Here is a 24,810-nt window from a genome sequence, read left to right on the forward strand (position 1 = left end):
TCCCGCCTGGATAGGTTCCCCTTAAAGGACATCGGTGTGAGTGATCGTCCATTGTTGATTGTTCAAACTCCCGATGTAATGGCCTCATTGTGCTGTTTTTGGGGGTAATTGAAGTACATAAATAAATAGTCAATAACTTACTGTAATTGTCGATACTAGCTATCCGCATGCATTTCGTTGTATGTTATAACTCATGCTTGAATCAGTTACTACGCAAAATTTTCGTTTTCTTGTACTAACTAATAGTTTTATTTGCATGGTAGTATGTCCGCGTCCTTCGCACTCTCCTAGGTTCTGGTCTGAACGCATCTCGCTGTCCTGTGTACCACTGTCCGGCAAGTGAGCGCGTGTCTGATTCTGGCAGGGATAAATGCAGCATGCCTACTGTGGAATCACCCCGTGCCACACACACCCTGGTGGTAGCTTGCACGCTATCCTGCAGATGTAGATAAAGCCTCACAGAGAATACCAACGGTTCGGTCGTTGACCTAATGATGGCATGTGACGCAGGAGGGCCGAACAGCGAAACGCTGGCTGGCGGATCCACCAAATGGCCTTCCCACGGTTACGTAATCTTCCCATTCAAAGATTTGGGAATGAGCACCGCCAACAACTCAGGAAAAATGCCGAGTCATGAGTCTCTCGTAAAAGGCAAGTGAGCACTTATGTAATAGACCACAAAATTTCAGATATGATTTGATTCTTCGTTAGTAAATAAATCTTAACAGGACATATCATTCCCTCTCGTCTGATCTTATTATCGTATTTTATGGCGATGGATTGGGCACTCATTAGAAGCTTACGCTTTGAAGTTTTATGATCATTTCAAGCTGACCTTTTTCAACATTTGCTATCCCATTAAGCTTAAAAAATTAAACCTGAGAAAACAATACATTCAATTACTACCTATACTACTAAAAATATATTCGAAAATACTACCTATAAGGTAGTATTTTCGAATGGAAGGTTTTGTTTACTTTCGACTATGGTCTACATTACACACCCTGAATATTCAAGACGGTAAAAATAGTTTTTAAACAGTAGTATGTCACCATAAAAGGCAGATCGGGCGTGAGTGATACACTCTCTTAAGTAACACAAACAGTTCTCATCGACAGATTTTTCTGTTCATGGTTTACAAAGACATGTAGGCCGAGCTCAGTGTCAGCTCGGTATCGATAGTGAAATTAGCAAGCGTGAGTATCTTCGCACCTGAAAGCACGACTTCATAACACGGACTTGGATAGGAATCCATATCAAGCAAGTGTTCATGCCATTTGAAGTTGATTTCTCATGCCACTTCCGTGACTTTTAAATCGGTTTTCAAAAATGTCCACAGTGCGGCGATGAGAACAATATGATCCACTTTTTCCCAATATTTCGCATTTTAGTATTTGCAGTCGCGATGAATAAAAAAAATGGGGCCGCTCTGTCAAACGCGGCGCGTGTGTCTATTTATGTGAACCCATTTAAACGCGCGGAGGGTGACAACTCACCTTCATGCCCACTTGACAATACTCTTTCGTAACATTTCGTATAATTTCGATTAGAAAAACGGCCTCCAAACCCCTATGATAGGACAGTGTGGAGGCATCAGAAACAGTTCCGTGCCTGTAGTTTGCCAAACACCATGCTCAGACAGATGACAGTAATTTTCACAGCAATTAAAGCATTGTCTTTTCCTCATGGCCCGTAAAATCAATCTGACCTCCAAACCGGCATAAATATCCCAATTATATACCTTCTCACGGAGAGTGACTCAGCGTTTTCAACGCGGGACAAAAAAAAGAGCCACAAAAACCTTCGGTTGGGTCAACCGCAGTGGTTTCGTCTCACGCCATTCTAGACGCACACAAAAATAAACGAGAGGGTAGGGGCACTCCATCTGCCTCTCGGAGCAGATAATAGCTCCCGGGTCAGTCTTGTGGAAGCGTTCGGACAGGAAACACGGCCCCAAACACTCCTGGAAGGACCCAAGGGATAGCAGGTTGAGAAAGAGAGGTAATGGTCGAGTCAAGTTTAGGCCTTCCTGAGGGCCAATAAGTATCATTTCTTTCCATGCATGTGTGAAATTTATATACCCTTAGGTTCCTATAAGAATATTTTAGACCTATTTATTAATGTCCACATTATTTTTAGAGAAACCTAATTTTCGATGACCGTCAGAACGCGTCCAATTCCGCGCTACAATGTTTACGATACCTTTTTAAACGTAATGCGTGCAACAATGACTAAAGAATATAAGCAACACATTTCTATTTAGCCAGTAATAAACCGGTGAAAATAAACATTGCTGAATTGAACTGACGCGTTTTCACGGTTATAGGAATTTGGTGCATGGCATATGATATTTAGCAGTCATAGCCTTTAGCGTAACTTTGCAGACCTCTATTTCATTTAAGCATTAATTTCATTTGCTATTTAATTAATTAAGAATTTATACCTATTCCGTTATTAGTGCAACGATGACATTGAAATATTTTTCGTGCTCGGTTTTAATCTGCCCCACAAAAGAAAAACAGTTAAAAAAAAATTCATTGTGTATTTCTATCAATGTAGAGCATTTTATGTGAGCCGCATTGTTTTCCATTTTTCTCAGGGATCAACAAGTTGGGAGATTGAGACTGATTAGTCATCCCAAGGTCGAGGGGCAGCATCCAAGATGGCCACCACATACAAGATGACGTACTTCAACGTGAGGGGTTTGGGGGAGCCGATACGATACCTCTTGGTTTACGGCGGCATCGACTTCGAAGACAAGAGGATCGGTTTCGAACAATGGCCAGCGATGAAAAGCAGTGAGTACAACCATTTTACCACTTCAGTTTTCGAATGACAATGAAAATTTCCGAAGAAAAAGTGATAAAAAGTTCACTGAATTCAGAAAAACATACGAATGCATCGTAGATCTCTGTTCCACTAAGTTCTCGCCACTATCTTGCGACTTCGGATTCGATATCAATTAGCCTCCAACCAATGGTTAGGTTAGCTCTTTATTTATATATATTTCAGGTCAACAATGTGTATTTTTCCCGAGAAATATAAGAGAAATGCTACGTTACATAAATGTTCAGCGACGAAATATCTAATTCCAACCACATTTTAAAAAAACTATTCCAAGTGTCTTGAAAAATATTTTCCGAGATGGAGTCTTTTGAAAGCTTAGGGATGGTTACGCAATCAACTCAGACTCGGCTATTCCCAAACATCGAACGTTGAAGTTCCCTGAATACAAGGTAGCATCGGAATCATTTTCCCAAATGTATAGGCTATGAATTCATCTGCTGACATTTAACGGGTATTCCACCTGAAGTGATAACAAAAAAAAACTTCTGAAGAACTTAAGCTCGATGTCTCACGTTCTGAAAAAAGTATAGGGCACTCAAACAGTACCTACGGAAATTAATGAGCATCATATAAGTATTGTATTTTCTCCAACCAACTGAATAATCTTCCATTTACGTGAAATTTTGCAATATCTTGTAATGTTGGCTTACTCAGGGTCCCACTTTTTGCTTATTAATTGCCCTCGACCGAATAACGAATGTAACGAATATTGTGCAACAGAAAGGGGCGTGTCTACGTAATGGGAGGGGCCTAGATTTTTGGAAAAATATATATAATTAAGTGTATAAAATTAAAAAATATATAATTAACCTGCTAGTCAATAAAGAGTAAAAAAAAATAAACAAGGCATACCGTGCAAATCGTTAAAATAAAGTTTTTGAAGCCTAAGTTTTACCGAGACCCGTGATTTTTTTATGCGTCCAAACAAATTATTTGTCAGGCTACAATTGCACACTACACTTCATGTAAGTTAAGTATCACATTGGCATTGCTAAGACCAAATAAATAAAATTTAATACTACTGCGTAGACGATACGAGAGATCTTGCTGTAGCTTCCAGTTACGAAGAGGACCAGCACAAGTTACAGTTTTGAAGTGTTTGTCATCAATACATGCAATGTCATCGCGTAAGAGAGAGCCGGAAAAGCCAAGGAACCGGTATTTTGAAAACAATGCTAGACGCCGAAAAGTATCCCCAGCGGCTACGACCTTGAAGATTTCTGAGGGTGACCCTTCTTCGGCTGGAGGGGAAAAAAACAGGCGCGGATGAAAGGAAAAGCCGAAGGTGGAGCTCTCAGAATACCGAAGAGGGCGACAGCATTGGAATTTTTTCACGTAGTCCAACGCCTTCCATGATAATTATATAAGTTGGGTGGGGTTATAGAACCTCTTGGCAACTGCAACGGGAGAATTAAAAGCGTGATATGAAGGTAGACGAACCTTCGGCGGACATTACGTTCATTTTACACGGACCAGCACACCCAGTGCTCAGGGCCTACATTTAATGACTTCTAGACGGTGCTTAGTCGATGCCAACGTCAACCTAACGATGGTCCCTGCCCATACTAGAGCGCTATAGCATTCCATGATTGTTCCTAAAATTTTCAATCCAAAATGTTTTAAATTATCAACGAAAAAGGTAATAATTTCTCCATGTTTCCGGTTCAACCGCGTCGGTTTGTTGGTGATGACAACAGTTTCGCTGGCACTGCTGCGGCTACGATCATCATCTTCGACCTGAAGACGCTGGCAGCAGTGCCAGCGAAACTGTTTTCATCTCCAACAAACCGACGCGGTTGCACCGGAAACATGGAGAAATTGGAACCTGAACACCGCGGAAACCTACGTAGTCACATCGAAAAAGGTAATATTTTAATAAAAAATATGCCTTTAAGTCAGCTAGATTTCCGGTAAATAAGAGAGATATTACTGACAGTCATTTTATAATGCTGTGAGGATTTAAATGAGGATAGATTAACATAACAACAAAACATGAATATCATGAGCATTTTTCTGGAATGAAAAATCATTTCACTGCGAGTCAAAAATGTTGCATTTTACTGTTAATTATGTAGCGGCCGTTCGTGTGGGAGAAGGGTCCAAGAGGAATAACATCACAATCATTCCGAGGCATGAACTCGACTACCCCCATTGGGCACTCCCCTTTATCATCCCGTTTTACATGGGCTATGGGCCCTTCTCCATTCCCCTTCTATTCTAGAGGGCATTCACGCCTCCACCTGCGGCAAGGGGCTTCGTACGACTGCACTACCGACACGGGCTGGCCACCCGCAACAATTATATAGAAATTTGCCTTCGCGTTGCACACTTAACATTGCCTCTACCCATTCGAAAGTTTGACGGAATGCAGTAAAGAGGCGGAAGCGATGCCTGAGGTGTTCAAAACAAAGTAAAAGTGGCAAAATCAATGTTATTGCGCCCTTACAAGGATAGATTGACGAACTAAAGAGGAACTGACGAAAAATATTGCGCGTTTTCGCTTGAAGTTCTAATTTTGTCCGGCCTCGGTGGTGGTGGGGTAAAGTCTGCCTTCCAAACGGAAGGTCGCGGGTTCTATTGCCGCCTGGGTACGTTGCACCTGTCCATGGCATGGGTGTTTGTGACCATCGCATGTTGTTATTCGTTAGATTCCCCAATAGTAAAGATATTTAATGCTCTATTTTCGTGGCGGTGAAGACAGTTCACTTCATTAATTTATTTTGGACATCGATATTATAGATATGGTCATCATTGTTACTTTTCTCGAATAGAGGTAATTTTTTAATTGGTCCCGTTCCTTTCCCTAGAGACATTTCCCCGAACATCAACTAAATCCAATTAATAAATGAATCACAATCTCACCCAATGAGATCGTTGTGGATAGTTTAGTCTGTGAAAATTCATTGTAATATGCACAGAGATAGCAATGGTAACTTTCCACACTTTCTGTGGTTTTTCGTCAACCCTGTTTCAACGTTCTTCACTCGCCACGCCTAGTTTACAACTTGACACACCACACTAGTAAAAGGCTTAAAACGGTTAAAACCTTTCTCGATTGGCATAACTATATATTCCTTAACTCCGTTGAATTTAAGAGAAATTTGAAACTTTCAAGGCTGTTAAGCATATCAAAAGAAGACCTCACGAAATAATCATCACAGATAAACATATTACTTCAGCCAACGGTTATTCCCAAAATTTAATAGACAAATTGATATTAAAAAACAGAGAAGATTGGCTATCGACCAAATGTTTTCGGCGGACGAGAGTAAAAAGAAGCAATGGTGCACAGTGACATACCTCGATGCACTTTCAATGAAAATGGCTCATCATTTACCTAGAGACGAATTCTGCATGGCTTTTAAACCCAATGCCACTCTGAGAAGACTGACTGAAAATATAAGGATCAGATAGACAAATTAGACAGATGTGGAGTGTATTCGTTGAAATGCAGCGATTGCAACGGTGTCTACGTGCAGACAGGAAGAAGCTTTTAAGTCCAAAAGAAAGAACATTTAAGGGCTTACAAAAATAAAAAAGATGATAAAAGTAACTTCGCTAAACACTTAATATGCAACTGCAATAGGAGCGATTTTAAAATGAATATTTCAAAATTATGCAACGACCGCCTGGAATTGGACTCTAGAGAGCAGTTGGAAATTAAAAAAAATATTGAAAGTCAGGACAGCGCTCTGATAAATGAATATCTTTACCCATCTTTTCCCCAATTCTGGCGCCCGTTTTAAAATTCATCTCTTCCTCCGTTAGGCAAACTAGGTAACAATAATAAGATAAATACATCATAATTTAGGCCTGAAGATGATAACTCATCGAAACCCGGGTTGCGTTATGTAAAAAAGTAGTGGTATAAGCAATAGTGAAATACAAAAAAAAACTTATATTCAGTTAGTGATTTTTTTAATGGGATAAAGGGTAAAAATCAATTACAAGGTTCCATCGATGGAACCAGAAGGCGAAGCAAGTTGAGCAAAAGCGTGTAAAAAGAGTCGAAGACTGGATTTGATCGACTTTCTTTCCTCTTTCCAGCGACGCCGTACGGGAAGCTGCCCCTGATGGAGATTGATGGCGAGCAGTTCCACCAGTCTGCAGCCATCGCCCGTTACATCGCGAAGCAGTTGAAACTGACCGGAGACGACGACATTGAATCCATGCTGTGCGACATCGTTGTGGACACGTTCAGCGACTTTAGATCTCGTGAGTTTAAATTTTTAAATTAAATGAATAGATACGAGCGTAGTAGGCAGGTGCGAGGAAATTCGAAATATACATCAAAGTCCATATATTGCAGTAAAGTTACGATTGGCAAATTCATGGCAGTAAATTAAAAAAATATACTTTCCAATGGGATAATTTCTTTCAATTACTCAAAAATTCGGAAAATATCGAATACTAACACAATACTTTACGAACTTTTTAACCGATAGCCAGGATAAACTAAGATGCACGACATTGACATCTCCTTAAATCCTCTGAATCTAGCACTATTCCAAAACTTTGTACTTTCCATACAATTTTAATATTTAGCGACCGGTTTCGACGTGCTCTACGTCATTTTCAAGCTGGACAAGCGACTAGTCTAGCTTGAAAATGCCGTAGAACACGTCAAAACCGGTCGCTGAATATTAAAATTGTGTGGAAAGTGCAAAGTGATTTTATTTTATTTTATCATGCATAACTTCCACAAAGTTGATTCACCTATCAATAACTTCACTATTCCATCTTTCGGTGGAGAGAGTGAGTGAAATAGCGTACAAACTTTTTTTTTCAATTTCCCTATCAAAAGCGAAATATTTCTTAAACACACTGGCAATTTCGCGCAAAGTTCGGCAAAAATTGCTTGTCTGTTTCATTCTGTTGAATTCTTACAGATAACGCCGGAGAGGCAAGAAAACATACTTGTTTAAATATCATACTTTTTTTTTTGAGGCAGCGATTCACGTTACTATGTCTTAACACACTCATTAATTTTAAAAGCGAGAAGTCAAAATCTTGGATAACAATTTCTTAAGTAACCGATCCAAAGGCTAACCCAGCCCTAATAAAGGCAGAGCGTAAAGTTTCAAATGTAGATTGGTGGGATAAAATTATCCTCACAATCCATGCTGTATGTATGTTCCCGGCTTAATATGTATGAAGCATGGCAAGTAAACAAAAGAGCAATTTCCCACTAAAATAGAGCAAAATTTCCATTGTACTTTTATTAAAACCTCATTATTTTTAACAAACAGATTTCGTTGAACCGATTTAAAGAATATAAATTAATCTATTATTCTTTTCGAAGGAATATTTCACTGTTGATGGGAAAATCAAAAATTTTTTTCAATTAAAACACCATTTCAACACCCTTGTTCACATTGTTAAATAAGGGTCTTTTCTACAAAGTTGTACGAGCAAAATGAGTGGCTTTCAACATTACAAGTAATAACAGAGATGGTTGCTAACATGAATGATTACTTCATACTTTGACGCCTGTTTTCTAATCTTAGCTTTGTATCCTCTGTATCCAACCAGAAATGACATCGTGGTTTCGGGAGAAGGATGAAGCAATCAAGGAGAAGAAGAGGGGTCCACTGATTAACGAGACTGTCCCCTTCTACATGGAACGATTTGAGAAGGAGCTCGAGAAGAACAATGGGTACTTCGTCAGAGGAAAGGTACGGTCGATATGACAAAAAAAGCACCAAAATTACAACCCAATTTTTTTTAGTTTATCACGACATTCGTGAAATTTCATGAAAATCGTTTTTGAAAAAAATATTTTAACAAAATGTTTTTTTCAAAAACTACAATTACATATGCATGGTGGAGAAAAACGTGTCACAAAATTTTAACCCCAAACAGCTAATACCAGTAGGAACGAAAATTATCAATGATGTTTAGTTCGAAAACGCACCATTGCCGGGAGTTGGCCCTTTTGCCGGATACTCTGGACAACTCAGGGCTTTTACTTCGAATACTTAAGCAGCATTTGCCTTGTCCAAATATCCGGCAACAGGGCAACCTCGCGGCCAATCGTAGCGCTTTCTGTAAAAGTTTCTGTAGTTTAAAAATGGTGCATTTTCGACAACGGTGCATCATCAGTATTTGGGTTCCTAACGGCATGAGCTATCCAGGATTAAAATTTTTATCCACCCGGTTTATTTAACAATATAAAACTTTGCTTTCATTCTGTTAGGTGGAACATGATCCACCATGTTTTCCATATTCAAATTGAAAAAAAAACCATCAATGAGAGCAGGACTTAAAACGATCACATGGAAAAATTAGCATTTTGTATTTGATTTCAAATCGCAGAGAATGCAATGGCAAAAGAAGGCAAGGTGAACACAGAAATCCAACTCTATTGACTGATTACGTAGAAACTCAAGTTCACCACAAAATAAAGAGACTACTCAAGTTAAATAGTATCTACCGATTCGATCGATAGATTTTTCTTCCTCATAGGAAAATCCACTAGGATCGGTAGAAAATTAATAGCTTACGCTTGGTTTCGCTAATTAGTAGGGCCTCCTTCGCTTTTATAGCGTTGGGGTGTTTTTCCCTCGTCCCCTCCCTTCCGCTCCTATCCTTTCCCAGAGGCGTCGGCGGGCTCCCATCGCGGCGGCGCCTCTATCCTTTTTCCTACCTCTCCAGCCCCTCCCCGGGTGATCGGGCGTATAAGCCACGGGCTTGGTTCCCGGCCCCGGTGTGCTGTATCCTTAAGAGGGTTCACCTAGAACCCTCATAGTCTTTAAGTTAAATAGTTTAAAAACTTATGTAACATAATACATTTATAAACATAATTTCTTTGTTTATGAGCAATGACAAATAAAATTAAATGTACACAGTCGACCCCTAGTTTAAATATTAGAGAATGTGTAGGATGAAATATTTGTTCAAAGCCTTGTATGTGCTGCGTAAATGTGATGATCTAGCATAGTAAAATTCCACTATAAAGCTAAATGAAACCCTAAAATTGTGATTTGATGCCATATATTACAAACTAATTGTAAGATAAAATATTCTTCCCCAATTTCAGTTGACTTGGGCAGACTTCTACGTCGCAGCAGTAGTTGAAGTGATGGAGGACATGTGCAAAATCAGCTGCTTGGACAAATACCCCAACATTAAGGCGCACAAGGAGAAAATTGAGAACATCCCGCAAATTAAGGCCTACATTGAGAAGAGACCAAAGACTCCCTTTTGATCGCGCTTTGCCAAAGACGGAACAGTAATGAAAATGACATTCCAACACCCGTTCACTTAAATTGTATCCAAGGAAAGCATCTTGTCAATTCCAGAGATTTATACACTAATTTGATATCTATGGAACAAAACAGTTTGGAAATCATTATGATTCAATATACAATAAAATTCCAATAGATGCGCCAATAAAAATTTTTTAATCCTCAATATACACATTTTTTATTATGTGCACAACAACATGAAATTTTTTTGTTTTTCTTAGCCAATTTGTGTTTAATCAAAGTTTAAAAGTAATATATATAATTATTGTTTGTACTTATTACTTCATACGTTGTGATTTTCATTTCATTCCTAAAATAACTAATCAAATGAAATGCCGTTCGAGTCACGCTTCCAATTAAAATTAAACCGGGGAAAAAATCTAAACTTTTCCTCAGTTTTGTAAATTATAATGCGCATACGTTTCTTGAGCATTTTAATTACCAATAAGTACAATTAAGTGCCTAAAGAACTCTTTGAAACTCATAGTTTTCAGAAAGTTAAACTCCAATGTTCCTATTTTGCTTCCTTTGCACTGATACACGGTAATCCATAGGCCGTTTTTAAATTAATCGAAATGCTTCAAGAGAAACTTTCAGAACTAGGAAAGTGGACCCCTTCCCTAATTGCAAATCAGATGAGATAGCATACAGTTATATAAAATTTAACTTATTTCATAAAATACACCTAAGCCCGGAAAATGGATGGCAATAGCATATATTTCATTCCAAAAATAGCACTTCTCACAACAGAAGAACCGTTTTTTTCTTTGCGAAAAGAAGTCCAAATGGCCGTTATACTTTTAATCATATTTTTACACTTAAAAGCAAAACGCTTTCCGAGAAAAGTGTGATTACCTCAATTTTTTCTATTTCCAGAAGAAACTTCGCCAAATTCATATGAAAATCTTCACCTATAATTTTAAGTGTCATCCCTGTCGCGCTTCATTTGCGTAAGATATACTGAAACTTGATTCTTCGCGCATTAATTCAATGACATTTCTCCTTTATCTGGCGTAATGCCGTGGAAGCCCCGTGAAATGCCGCTCACATAAGGTTTAGAGCGCTCCTCTCCCAAAGATGATCGTGTAGGCGTAGTAATTATTTAAACGCGAACTAAATGACTGAAGAACACCACTGAAGAACTCTTCGTTCTAGTTAGCATTCACACTCAGCGTCGTTAAGAGGGTTTCCCAAAAGAGAGCTTAAAGAGGGAACGATTAGCACTATTCCACAGTTGGTGCAGGTACCGATGCGTCGACTCCCTTCACAGAACCAAGTGCGGAAGAGCGTGGAGTAAAACGATTATCGAAATGGTTCCGGTAGACGACACGAGTTGAAACTCTGCTCATTTCCGTTAGCACGCCATGAACACCTCCGCTATCAGGAGTCTCAATTACCACGTCCACCCTTCAACCCCAACAAGCACCATAGCAACTGCTTCTATCAGACGAACAAGAACGTCTCCTCTTCTAGGAACACGGCAAAATTTCCCTTTTCTACAAACTTTTCCAGGAAAAAATAACCTTTCCGTTTCAGCTAGAAACCGCAAATGAACGAGGATAGAAGAACTTTCACAGTTCCTCGAGAAGGTCGGCATAGTGAGAGGAGTAAATATTGCAAAAAAATAGCTGTTCACAAACCTATTAATTGTTCACACATCCCCTAATTCTTAGGAAACGTGAAGGAGGTGTGGCATAAGTCAAAAAATATATCCATATTAGCTGTGCTAGTTAAATTTCACTAATAAGTATTAAAAAAACGATGAAGAGCATCATGGATAACAAGGATTGGACAACTCATTCAGAATTTGGGCACGATAATTATGGATATAATGTAAAATTTTAAAATTTGAAGCAAACAATGTTTTTGGTAGATATCATAGCTGAGCTGAATATGAGGCAAAGAGAGGCATATACAGGGTACATATAGACTTTACTTCTCATACCTTCTTATACAGTTAGGAATATTTTTATCCAAGGTAATTGAAGCTGATACTTGCTCAAAAATACTGCGTGCACCACGTGTCGCTCTATGGAAAGTTCGAGAAACTCCTTAGACGACTCAGGTATCAGTGAGTTAGTCAAAAATCCTCTACTTAGTACCCTGTTTTTCAAAATATTTCTCACATGGTATTGGACCCTTCCCCCAAACGAAATTCCTGGCTACGCCACCGTCAGGTATGTACACACGTTTTCTTCACCGGAAGATGATACTATTCTTCATCCTTCGAGAGACGACAGTACTCTGCGCAGAACCGGGTTTCCTGCTCACCATAGACTTTACACTCTGCTCGTGCCATCCTCTGTTTGCCGCCAGCCGTCATGTTCTTTGACATGTAAGCTAACCTATCCTTCCATCATGAACCTCAATTAATTGCATTTAACTTCATCAATTTCTTAGTGTATTTCTGTACCAGACCAATCCTAAATGGTACGAAAAGATCCCGGCCCTCTGAGTTAACTACGTTCCCCACTCTTTAGTCGTGTGGTACCATATTATCACAAATTGCCAATAGCTAATTTCATATTTCTGCATACTTTTACGTCGATAGAAGTCTTACACACACACAAATATCTTATACACAAACTACTTTATTCGGTGATATTTAATCATAGACCAAATTATTTGTCTAAGACCAAATTTCAACGTTAATTGGGAACAATTTGCAGGTATCGCAAAATGACAAGGAAAATTTTTCATCTCGTTCTCTACTACAATGAGATATCATAGAGCCATAGAACGCAAAGCTTCGTGCACTGAATCACATTTTTATTTTTTAACCCTTACAGTCGAAGTGTCTATTAAAACAGACATGACTTTTAGTGGCCTCTCAATTTAGTGGTTTTCAACTTGCCCATAATTAAAGACATAGACCATAAAATTTACTTACAAAATAAATAGGCAATATTTTTGGCAAAGTGCTTATTACACAGTAATTAAGGTTAAATAGCAAAGAGAATAATTTTCATCAACGAAGAGAAAAAAATATCTGACTGAAAAAGTTGATAATTCCTTAATATTAAGATCCTAGCACATGCAAAATAAAAGACCGGAACTGATCTCTGAAATAAACCAGGGAATTTTTCGGATTACAGTAGGACCACGACAAGTGCTCCTGCCAGCCAACTACTAAAGTGGAATAAAGTACATAAGCTTTATTTCTGATACCTTGTTTTACAATTAGTGATATTTTACATTCAAGATAATAGAAGCTACATACTAGATCAAAAATATTATCGCCAATAGCAATAATATAAAAATATAAATATTTTCTTTCCGAAGAGCGCAAAGGTTAGAGCATTGAATCGCCTTTTAATTTTTTCTCATTCCCTGAAATTTCCATCCTAACACATGTAAAATAAAGTTTGAGACCGGCACAGATATCTGAAATAAAACTGAGACTTTTACGTATTGCAGTAGAGCCACGACAAGTGTTCCGGCCCGCCAACTACTAAAGTGGAATATAGTACAGCTAAAGAACCCCTCATACGCGAAGCTTCCGCCTCTGAAACATGGATCGATAATTTCCCGCCCGCAGACTAACACGTTCGCTCAGCGCGACTCCGCTTCCTGTCCCACACCACTACTTGCCGCGACCGCTCCCCACACCCAAGGGGCGCGGGACAAACACTCCCTCACACCCCCCAACCCCTCCCTCCGCAAAGGAGGAAGGCTCGAGAAACCAAAGTTTCCGTGGCGCCTGTCGCCAACTCGTTATTTACGGCAGCCAGTCCTAAGGTGCCGTAATTCATACCCGAGAATAATAAATAATAAAAAAAGGGTTCCTCACACGAGACGGGAACACCCACCCATTATTATCACGGAAGTTCGCCCTGCATATTTCACAAAAATAACCGACAAGTTGGAGAAATATGGGAAGCAAATTAGTTGAATTAGTTGGGTAGTGAAAAAAATAGCGTTTAATTTTTCGAGAGATTGGAAGAATAATAATTCAGTTAAAAGGTTTTCATTAAAAAAAAATTCATTTGACCGGCGCAGATAGATTTACGTGAATGATTTACGTGGGTAATGTATTGAAAATAACAACCGACAAGTTAGAGAAACATGGAGTTCACACCGTGCACACTGGTTGAACAAGTTGGGTACAGAAAAATGGGCGTCTAATTTTTCGAGAGATCGGAAAAATGAACATAATTAATTAAGAAGGTTAACCGGTTAAAAGAAAGGTTTGCGTCGATCATTTAGTGTATCACCCTGCCTGCGCGCCATCCTCAAATTGGGATTCCTTTTTCAATTCCCGGTAATTCCGTATAATCCAATTCAAAAATTCATTCTCTTCCTACCCCCATCCCCAGCTACCAAACATTCTTCCGCCTAACAGAGCTGTTAACAATCCCTCCCAACTTAAGGTATTACTCGCTCCATCCAAACCCTCCGTTTCCTTTGTATTTCTGGCAGAATTTTCACGATTCTACATGAGCACGCGAACTATATTTTTATTGGTGAAAATAACGCGATAAAACAGCAGGGGTCGGCAACCCCGCGGCCCGCATGCACCCCCCAATCCTGATTCTATATCAAGTGGACTTCACATCCAAAAGGCGATAAAAAATGTATACGTAGAATAATCTAATTACATATCGAGCATATGTACCACTTGAGTCCATTAAGCAAAATATTTTGGAATCCTACCGACGTAATAGTCGCACTTGTGATTTATATGGCCTTATCAAAGTGATAACGCAGCTCGCAGCTACGCGGGACATGTTTCAGCTTTGAGAACATGTTAATGCCATAAATTTAAATATTTCGCCCAACTAATAATCTATTTACGTATCATGGAAGGGCTTACTGCTGTTGAGAACACTAAAAAGCAATAAATATTTTGTCATAGACCGTACCCTTCTTGACTAACACTTGAATAACTTCTTTAAACAAAGTCATTACAATTCGAAGTCATTTTAGTACGAGTTTGAAATCACCGAAAGAATTGAATTCGCGTCACGTTTTTTGAACGTCGACGAGACGACGCGTTAAATGATCGCCAAACCGCCAATTAGCATGCACGAATTCTGGATGATTGCAACGCATATATACGCTACCAACTACGACACTCCCATAGTTTACATTTAAATTCAACATTAAATTGTTTACAAAATGAATGTCATTGAACTTCGTCCGACGAATTCGTATCGAGTGATTGCAGATACAACAGTATAGACAAGATGCCGTGATAATTTTGAAAGACATTGATATCCCGAACACTGGCAGAAAAATTCTATTCTTAATCGAATTAACGTGGAAATGAATTTTTAAAATTATTTTTTTTGTGACATGAGCCGTGAAAGTATTAAGTTCTATTATAATCGAAAGGAAAAAAAAAACTTGGCGAATTTGAAAAAGAGAATCAATTTCATTCTACTCTTCAAATTTGTAGCAAATTCAAAGTGGATGAAAATATTACGCTGCCAATGCATTGCCTGGTTTGTAAATGGTTACTATTAAATTAGGGCATTATATATCGGCGATGGGAAAAACTCTGGAATGAAACTCTGGTTGCAATTCCAAGGCAAATCTAATCGAATTACAATACCCGATTCAACTTCAAAGCATTCGACAGCTATGCTAAAATGTAATGTGGTACAGGTAAAACGGTACACGTAAGCTCTAAAACCCCTACATGACTCTTCATTCAGGACCAGAAGGTGAAGAGGATGAAAAAAGAGATAATTTCATCGCTGTACTGATTCGTGGAGACGTGTCAAAAGACGATATTTTTTGGGTGCCAACTCGTTAGAACACGGTCGCTTCACCTTGGCGGACCCTGTGCTCTACACGAACCACACGTCACGAAACATGAAAAAATGCACATTGAAATGAGCCCTTGAGGAGATCTCTTCAAGTTCAAGAGCGGAGGAGAGCAAAAGGGTACAGCTACTTGAGCGATGAACGGCATGAGCACGAAAACTAAAAAAAATGAAGGGGAGCGGGAGCATTACTACTCGTATCTGGGGCAAACGTCAACTCATACGAGAATTTTTAGTTCCACATCCTGAATCGATGACTGAGCAGGCGTTTCAGGAAAAACATACGCCTAGGGGAAGATGGCTTGGATGCAGAGACAGGGCGTTTACAGCGAAATTATTTACAACCTTTTCGAAGCGTCAATAGGACCTTACACGAATGACATTCAATATGAAAATCTTAAAACACGTTTTAAAACTGATAAATTTCTGTTTTATTTATTTTTTCGAGTAGATGAAAAAATTATTAAATCTTCGCTTGGCATATTATTTCCGACGACTTGCGATAAAAATAACATCAAAATAAACCACGAGACTTTGTTTGGTGCCTACACAAATTCGTTTGGATTTTCATTGCATTTGTAGGCCGGACAAAGTTGTCATTTTTGCATTAAGTTTTGGGATGGTATTGATTTATCTCTTACCTATTTTCGGCTACTGAATCTTAATTTGAGGATTTTAAACAAACAGAGCAAGTTGGCACATAAATCAAAAATTGTTATTTTCTAAGCTTTTTCGTTTATAACTCGCAAATCTATCAACTTTTAAGGAATGAGAGAAAACTTCAAAATTATAGTACATATAAATTTCCTACATATTTCATCTCTAAGATTTTATATCCTTTGACGAGCAGTTTAGTTTCCAGCACCATTTGACAATTGACAACTGGGTTGGGTTTAAGCTCACTCCTCATAGTTTATTTGATATTGAAAAGGTCCATCTTTTCTACTCCTACAAAGGGCCCGGAAGGAACCGGTATTTTTCGCAGTTGAGTGGGCCATGCATCATAATGCGGTGATCTACCCAGGATAAGAGGTTCTCCTTGATGGAAGGACGATTAAAAGAAGCTCAATATTACGAGCACAGAAGAGACGCCAGAAACGTGAAAAATCGTTACGATATACTTGTTAGTGTAAGTGATCTCTTAGATAAACTCGGATGGGAATCTGTCAGACCGTAGATTGAAAAATAGACTTAACCTTTTATATAAATTCAAGAGCTGTGTCTTCTCTGACAAAGTTAACAATATCTTACAAACGCCAACATAATACGGTAGATGAGATCATGTAAATAAAATAAGAGAGATAGACTGTAGAACAGACAGATTCAGAATGTCTTTTTTTACACGAACAATAAGAGATAATAACGGCAGCGGTAGAACTCGCAAATAGATTAAATGATTTTGTAGTGTAGCCTACTAACTTATGTATACTTTAGTGCTGTTTCCGAATTTTATTAATATTTCTAACGACATGTAGTAGTATACTTTTTAAGTTTGCGTAACGTTTTTTGGACCGTGTAGTGTGCATACGGGAATCCAATTGCATGCTGCATGCATGTTATTCATCACCCCCTGCCATACACCCTAGAGGTGGATCGCAGGGTATAATGTAGATGTACATTACATTATACGCCAAAAATTTAATTCTCACAACAAAATGTAAATGAAATTAGCATGCATTCCATACCGTCCCAGCAAACATTCAACTTCCCTTCGGCTTCCATACATCACGAAACTGTTGACGCGAATTACGTTTAAAGGCCCAAGTGATCTCATTTGTCACTCTTGATTCGGGAACGTGCCTAGACAAGTCTTAAATTGAGTAGCAATTCTTTCGTCATACAGCACTCCATCAATCTTGCTGAAAAGGATTAGTTAGCTATCCATTAATCACCCGGCGACAGCCAAGAACGAGTAAGCGATCCATTTCCTACTGCATGACACCAGTTAATTAAAGGACAAATTAACCGAAACCCTCCCAGTGAAAATATTCCAATCCAGAAAGAACAGAAAAAAATACAACGAAAAGTCTCACACAGTCAAATTAATCCCAATGCCATTAAATTTCACGGGTGAATATAAAAAAATACCGATATGAAAATCTCCAAAATTCAATAAAAAGGATATATCCACTGTATTCAGCTCCATCAGAGCGGAAGCTACCCGTATATTAACCTGCTGAGTTGTTTCAATCCAAAAGTACAAACCAACTAAAGAATTGGCCCTAATCAGAATAATTAATTTCTTCTGTCGCATACTCCTCAAAGACATCTTTCAAGGCATGCTCCCATTTTCCTTCGAGTTAACTTCACATGATGATTCGCTATAATAAATTTTCAAGAAGTATGCAGACTATGGTTTCACTCGGGGGGACTGCATAGAGGAGGCCCAATTCCATTCCACAGACGGTTGATTTCTATTGCCGCTTCGGTCGGCATTTTAATCGATTTTCAAAAAGGTCCGCAGCGCGGTGATGAGTGCGATGCGATCCAATTATTTCCAACATATTTCAGTATAATGTTTGTAATTGCGAGGAATAGCATTGAAGAGTTATGAATTTGATAAATAAAATCATCCTGGATGTAAATTTCGGCTGACACTCCTAATTGTACCTTTTCCCCGTGAAACTTGGATTAACTTTCCGTCAGCGACGCGAGTGGCGACTTCTGTAAACACATTTAAATGCCCGGTGAGCGACAACACATTATGAGGATGTCTGGAGGATCATCTATTGCAATATTCGTGGTTTCACCGATTATAAGCGGAAATTAACGAAAAGGCGCAGAAATCATTCGAACTCGGTAGAAAAATTCGCATTAATCAAGGCGATTGGGATGACATACAAGACGATGACAGAAAACAAATCATGAAAATTTGCATTAGCCATGCAGAAAGGACTCCACCGCTTCCTTTTTATCGAACATTAGCTCTAATCAAATGACCACGCCATGAACACTATGTTACTCGCAACCATTCGATGCTCCAATAATATGAACTTAATGGTAAATCTTAATAACTTCGTCTTACATATATTTCACGTATTTCGGTTGACACCGCGTTGGCATCACTTTAACTGGCGTCTTGAGATCTTCCTTCAGGTCATACAACCTTCCTCCTGATGTCATTAATTGTATCAGTGGCGAAAATTCTGTCAAAAAGTCAGCAACGTAGCGCCAACAACAAAAATAGAAACATCGTCTGCTCCTCGGAAACCTATTAAACAGGGTTCGTTATTAATATTAGAGGAACGAAAATATCCACTTTATGGGAACTATTCATCCTTATCTAACTATCCATATGTCATCTAGGAAAGATTTCCCTGAATGGTGATACGAAGTAATTAGGAGCGGTTTGTGAGGCCCAAGAGCAACCAGGCCATAAACAACACACCGGAACGGCCAAGTTTCGAAGAGTACCATTACATGAAATACGTAAAGGATGTCGTATATGTCCACTTTAATGTTTTCACGTATCCTTACTCCTTAACCTCCCCGCCCTTCCCTATGTTTATGCTTATAACAGATATAACAACTCCCACAACCCGAATATGACACATGAATGCGTTGAAGGTAGATGTTTGTGAAAACATATAAGGGGACATATATTACATCCTTAACGTATTATTTCATTTAGACGATTATGGTCCATAAAATATCGTCTCTTACCGTTGATTTCAATTGAGTACCATTAAATCTAATAAAACATTTACTTTCCAATTCAAACGTGAAGAAGCCATAAGAAATAATTAACTTAAATAAAAAATTCGCAATAACAAAAATTAATTTCATCGAAAAATTTAATTTTCTTAATAAAAGTTATTTCCTCTAAGTAAAACATCTTGAGTTTGATATGCATGCCTTTTGATTTTGACGAGAGTCAGGGCTGATGTTGCCAAGGAAACATAAAAGAAGCGCAAGTTCCCGCTGACTATGTTGATTTCATTCTCCCACGGGACTACATTTACGACGCAATGCGCCCTCTCCGGATGGTAAGGCTTGAACATTTGATGAGGCGCAAATATTCAATCGCAAGGTTAAGAAAAAAGTCGGTGTAGCATTTTAACGGCTACGGTATTATTAACTCGTAAACTCTCATATCAAGACGATGTAAATATAACTCCATTATTTTGGAGAGCCATGCTAAAAAAACTTCGAAATTGCCGTCTTAGTCAGGCAGGGATTCCGAAGGAAGTGCCGAGTTAGGCGTGGAGATTCCCGAGGCTCTATTTATAATGTAGGAAGCAGCTTTGCATGGAATACGAAATGTCGCACGGAGGACCGTAACAAACCACTTGACCCACATCCTGACCTGAATGAAAAAATCGTGAAAAATATATTCTTTCACTCGAAGACCCTTACTTCTATCATATTCATATCCTTCACTCGGAGACCACCTCCGAAAGGTTACCAGGAAATAAAGAGGAGAAATATATGTGAATGAATGTTCACACTTCCCAACAGCTTGGTCTCTCAGTCATTAGAATCAATTAAGCAACGATATAACTGCAGGTGATCACATAACAGCATCATTGCAATGAATCACATACGTAAGTCCTTCGAACTCCATAAAACATCCGGTGATTAGTAGGTATCGTTGCTTCAAATCTTACTCATCAGGTTTCTGCAAGCTTCAAATCCGGGTAAAAGTACACCACATGCATTAATTTAATAAAATGAAATCTCATCCCATTTTGTTTCCTGGCTACAATTCTGTTAATTTGTGGCTGGGGCATTATACAAAGAAAATCTTTATATAATTTAAAGGCCACGCAAATTAAGGCTATAGGAACTTTGAACGGAAAAAAATCTTTCGGAGAAAAAGTTTTATATGACATGGGATGTAAATGAGAAGCCGAGAGAATCACATAATTATTTCAATAAATTCTTTAAAGCAAACGTAGGAGACACAGCTCGACTTCAAGAATTCACGGCATAATTAAGGTCCGATTTATGCGAATGAATGGAAAATAGAAAAGTATTGTACGAAGTAACAAAAACGTATACCATCAAAATAAAATAAAATGCAGTGTAAGGTAAAGGATTTGGATAAAACTAGGAAGAAACGTGTAAAGGCCACACAACCAACTCATACCACTTGAAAAGTAACATTTTGTTCGATTCCGCAACCTCCAAAGGGAGGACCTATTTCATACGAGGATTTGATAACTACAGGAACCAGAAGTCGCCTCAATCAATCTCCAATTGTAGATATTAAGGAAACAGGGACATCATTTTAGACAAATACATGTAATTATTAATACTTAGCAACTTAAGTTAAAGTTAAAGGTAAAATGACGGAAAACAACTCTCCTGCTATAGAATGACTGCTTATTCAGATATCTAAGACCATTAGGATCCAATTAATAAAATAAACACATTTAGGTAAGCTAAAGTACTATTGTTGTATTAACTAAACTACGTTGTTGTGTATGCACTAAGTTAAAGTCGTTGTAAAAAGAATTATTCATCGCTATTAATAAGGTGAATGGAAAAAGAATAAACAGAAGCGCATTAATAGCTTTTAAAACTGAATGTGTGATTATGAAAACACCAAATACCAGCAGGCTTTAAGAGGGAGGTGTAAGTAAAAAATATAAGAGTGACATACAATTCCTACGGGTTTTCCGACAGCTAAAACCGATATTCAAAAAGCGCTGGGTAAAACCTCCAAATAAGGGATAACCTTTCATTCCAGCCTTAATCCAAACGAACAAAGAAAATAGGGAATGACCCACAGAAAAAATAGATTAAAAAATAAGTTAAAGATAGGCTTCAGTGCCCGAATGGGAAAGCGAAGTGGATCCCGGGAAAAGATCTCATAAATATCCCAGGGTAGAAAAAAACGATAAAGAAGATAGAAGGCCTACGAAAATCTCATCCTATTACTTCTACAGCATTCACGAGAACGTTTTAAAAATCTAACGAGAATTCTCACATGTTTAATCAACAAGACATACGGTGCATGAATATTTATTCCGTGAATTTTATCAGATCAGAGATACGACTACAAATGATTAACATAAGTTAACAAAGTAGATAAGGACAAAAAGGGGAGATACTACTACATCTTGATATTTTTCAATTAATTAATTCAGTTACTCATCCATCACCCCACAACCGTAACGAAAGCTGTTACATTTCTAAAAAGCTTTCTATCGCGTCATCCCCTTAGTACGAGCAAAATAGTTTCCAGGCTCCACATAGATTAATTGATTGATAACACAGATTGAAAAATACTGCACTTTATATCCACATAAAAATATTGTGATAAAAATTCGAAATACAGGACAAAATGAACACACAATTTACCCGAGCAAAAGTAGCAACGTGTGTTCCTTTAATGCAACACTTTTCACGATATGAGGTCAAGCAGTTCTGTCGAGAGTGCAATTAAAAAATTCCACATGGAGGTCCCTGCCCGCACGGTCTCTACGGAGAAGCTCACAATTACTTGCCTACATCCGGGTCCCACTGGGCTCAGTAAAGGCACGTGGACATATGATGGACTAAGTATGAGAGAGGCGAGTAAAATATAAAACAAAACGATAAAATGCAGGACACACAAAACTCTAGACAGGGATAATAAATACTACAGTAAAAACGGTAACCTTATGGACAGACCGAATTGCTGAATTTAACCCCTTTCCTGGCAAGTTGATCCTGAATAAAAGGATGATATAATATAAATTCTGCACTTGATAATATAATACATACTTTCAATAGGGATAACAAAAGGAAGTTGTTTTTTTTAACTGTCTAAATAAAAAAGAAGCATGAATTACTGAAAATTTTAGTGATCACTCAATTTTTAAATTTATCCTATTAGTGTTAGCTTTATTAGCCGTGAAAACATTTATTTCTGTTTCTACGATGTGGAAACTAGAAGACAGGCAGTTTTAAAAATAAGAAAACTCTACTTTCCATAAAATGACACTGAGCTGCCGTAACCATGTTCGGACGTTAAAATAAGTGGGGAGTTTACAATTCCGTTGTATTATGAAGATCAACAACTCATACACAGTACCACCTGAAACAATTTCTCATTTTCAAAATCAAAAATAAACTGTATAAGATCAAATTTTATTAGATACAAACGTAATGAAAACTAAAAACAATACTTGAAACATAAAAGTACCTCGATGAACATAAATACATCCATACATCTTATATATAAAAATGAATCGCAAAATGTGTTGGTAAGCGCATAACTCAACAACGCCTGGACCAATTTGGCCAATTCTTTTTTTAAAATGTTCGTTGAAGTCCAAGGATGGTTCTTACGGCGAGAAAAAATCGAATAATTGCCGGGAAAACCCTAAAAAAAGCCCTTTTCTTTTTTCACATACAAACGTTTTCTAATCTAAAATAAAAGAAAGTCGAAAATCGTGTTAGTTAGAACACTTATAACTCGAGAACGGCTGCACCGATGTCAATGAGATTTGGTTCTTTGGATTCGTCTCAGGCGGGGTTAACATATAGGCCATTAAAAAAGGATAATTTCACAAAAAAAATCATCTCTTTCATATGGAGATGCTTTTAGGAGTTATAGTAACACAACAATTGATAAGTCGGTCAAAACTACAAATAAAATAATTTGTTTTGTTTTTACCACTTTAATAACTGAATTTCGTAACAAAATAACATTTTAATTACTACATATATTGGAAATATTAATTAAATTGAAATTAAATTAAAAAAATTAATTCGAGCTAATTGAGCCCAGCCGTGGCCCAGCTCGAGTTGACACTTCACTACCGTGTTTGTAAACAAATCACCAAGCAATTGTTGACAAACGGTAATGTCCGTGTTCCTGTCGACGAATCGAGTAGTTTTAACTCATTTCCTTGGAATTATTGCAAATTATTTTCAGCGGAAGGTGAGCTCATCAACAAAGAGTTCCAGAATATGATTGATCACCAAAAGAATCAAAGATGGTTTATTTAGCGAGCAAGAACGAAGATGTGGATGACTAAAACGAGGTAAATTCAAATAGTTCGTACTCTGCATGGGTTCGAATCTTTTAAATGTGTTACAAACGAAGACGAAATCACACCTGAAGACGCTGGCAGGATAGCCAGCGAAACTGTTGTCAACCAACAATCTGACGCGGAAGAAAACCCTGGAGAAATGCAGACACCAACTATCTATCTGAATATTTTAAGTCCTTGGACGTACCTGGCTTACCAAGGCACGATTTACAGAAAAAATGTAGTTTCTGTGTTCATGATCTTTCGAAGCATAAACCAACCATAGCTATCCAACGGAACGTGTTTGGTGATTAAAAAAATTGGTAATGAATGTGATTCACGTAACTTTACTCAAAGGAAATTCAAAGGTGAGGAAGTCCTCATTCCGAAGGATCCATGATCTCAATTCATATGCCCTTATGAGCTTAAATGTATTCAATTTCCAATTCGTGTTGCATTCGTGATAACGATTAAAAATCGCATGGTCAGTCTTTCAGTTTTTGTGTTGTTTGTGCTCATGTGCTAATGAAAACCAATGATTTTCTCATGGTCAATTTAACGTGCTATGTTCACGAGTCGATAAACCATCCTCTGTAATTGTTCCTTCGCTTCAAGTGCGTAGCTAGGATAGGGGGTTTTGGGCGCAGCTAATACTACGGGTCTGTAGGGTATAGAAAACTCGCTAAGGTAAGCGGGAAGTGTGGGGGCACTTCCCCCAGACATTTTCTAAGATAAATGGTTCAAAATAGTGGGTTTTGCGGCTGTGTGAATAGTTAAATATGTTTTGTTTGTTAGTCATCCGTCCCCCTAATATTAATAACAAAATCTTTCATAAAAAAAACTCTCTTAAGCTCTTGGGGGGGGGGGGGTTTATCCCCCAAAACCTCCCCTCGCTGCGTCACTGCTTTGCTTCGCTATATTTATTTAGCTTCATCCGCTTCATCTTGCGCCTGATAACAGAGCCAAAAGTGTTGTTTATCAGAA

The 24,810-nt window shown here is 38.2% G+C and overlaps 2 protein-coding genes across 3 annotated transcripts in view; one reads left to right on the forward strand and one right to left on the reverse strand.

Moving 5' to 3' along the window:
- LOC124168538 (spastin) overlaps positions 1-24,810 on the reverse strand; it is a 387,851-nt gene that overhangs the window by 135,151 nt on the left and 227,890 nt on the right. The window lies entirely within an intron of this gene.
- On the forward strand, positions 1,894-10,260 carry LOC124168539 (glutathione S-transferase-like). Its single transcript, XM_046546879.1, has 5 exons — positions 1,894-2,001; positions 2,600-2,798; positions 6,895-7,062; positions 8,380-8,522; positions 9,887-10,260. The coding sequence occupies exons 2-5, from the start codon at positions 2,663-2,665 to the stop codon at positions 10,052-10,054; spliced, it is 615 nt and encodes a 204-aa protein (XP_046402835.1). The 5' UTR covers positions 1,894-2,001; positions 2,600-2,662; the 3' UTR covers positions 10,055-10,260.

Source organism: Ischnura elegans, chromosome 11 (genome assembly GCF_921293095.1).
Source record: "Ischnura elegans chromosome 11, ioIscEleg1.1, whole genome shotgun sequence".
Classification (NCBI taxonomy): domain Eukaryota; kingdom Metazoa; phylum Arthropoda; class Insecta; order Odonata; family Coenagrionidae; genus Ischnura; species Ischnura elegans.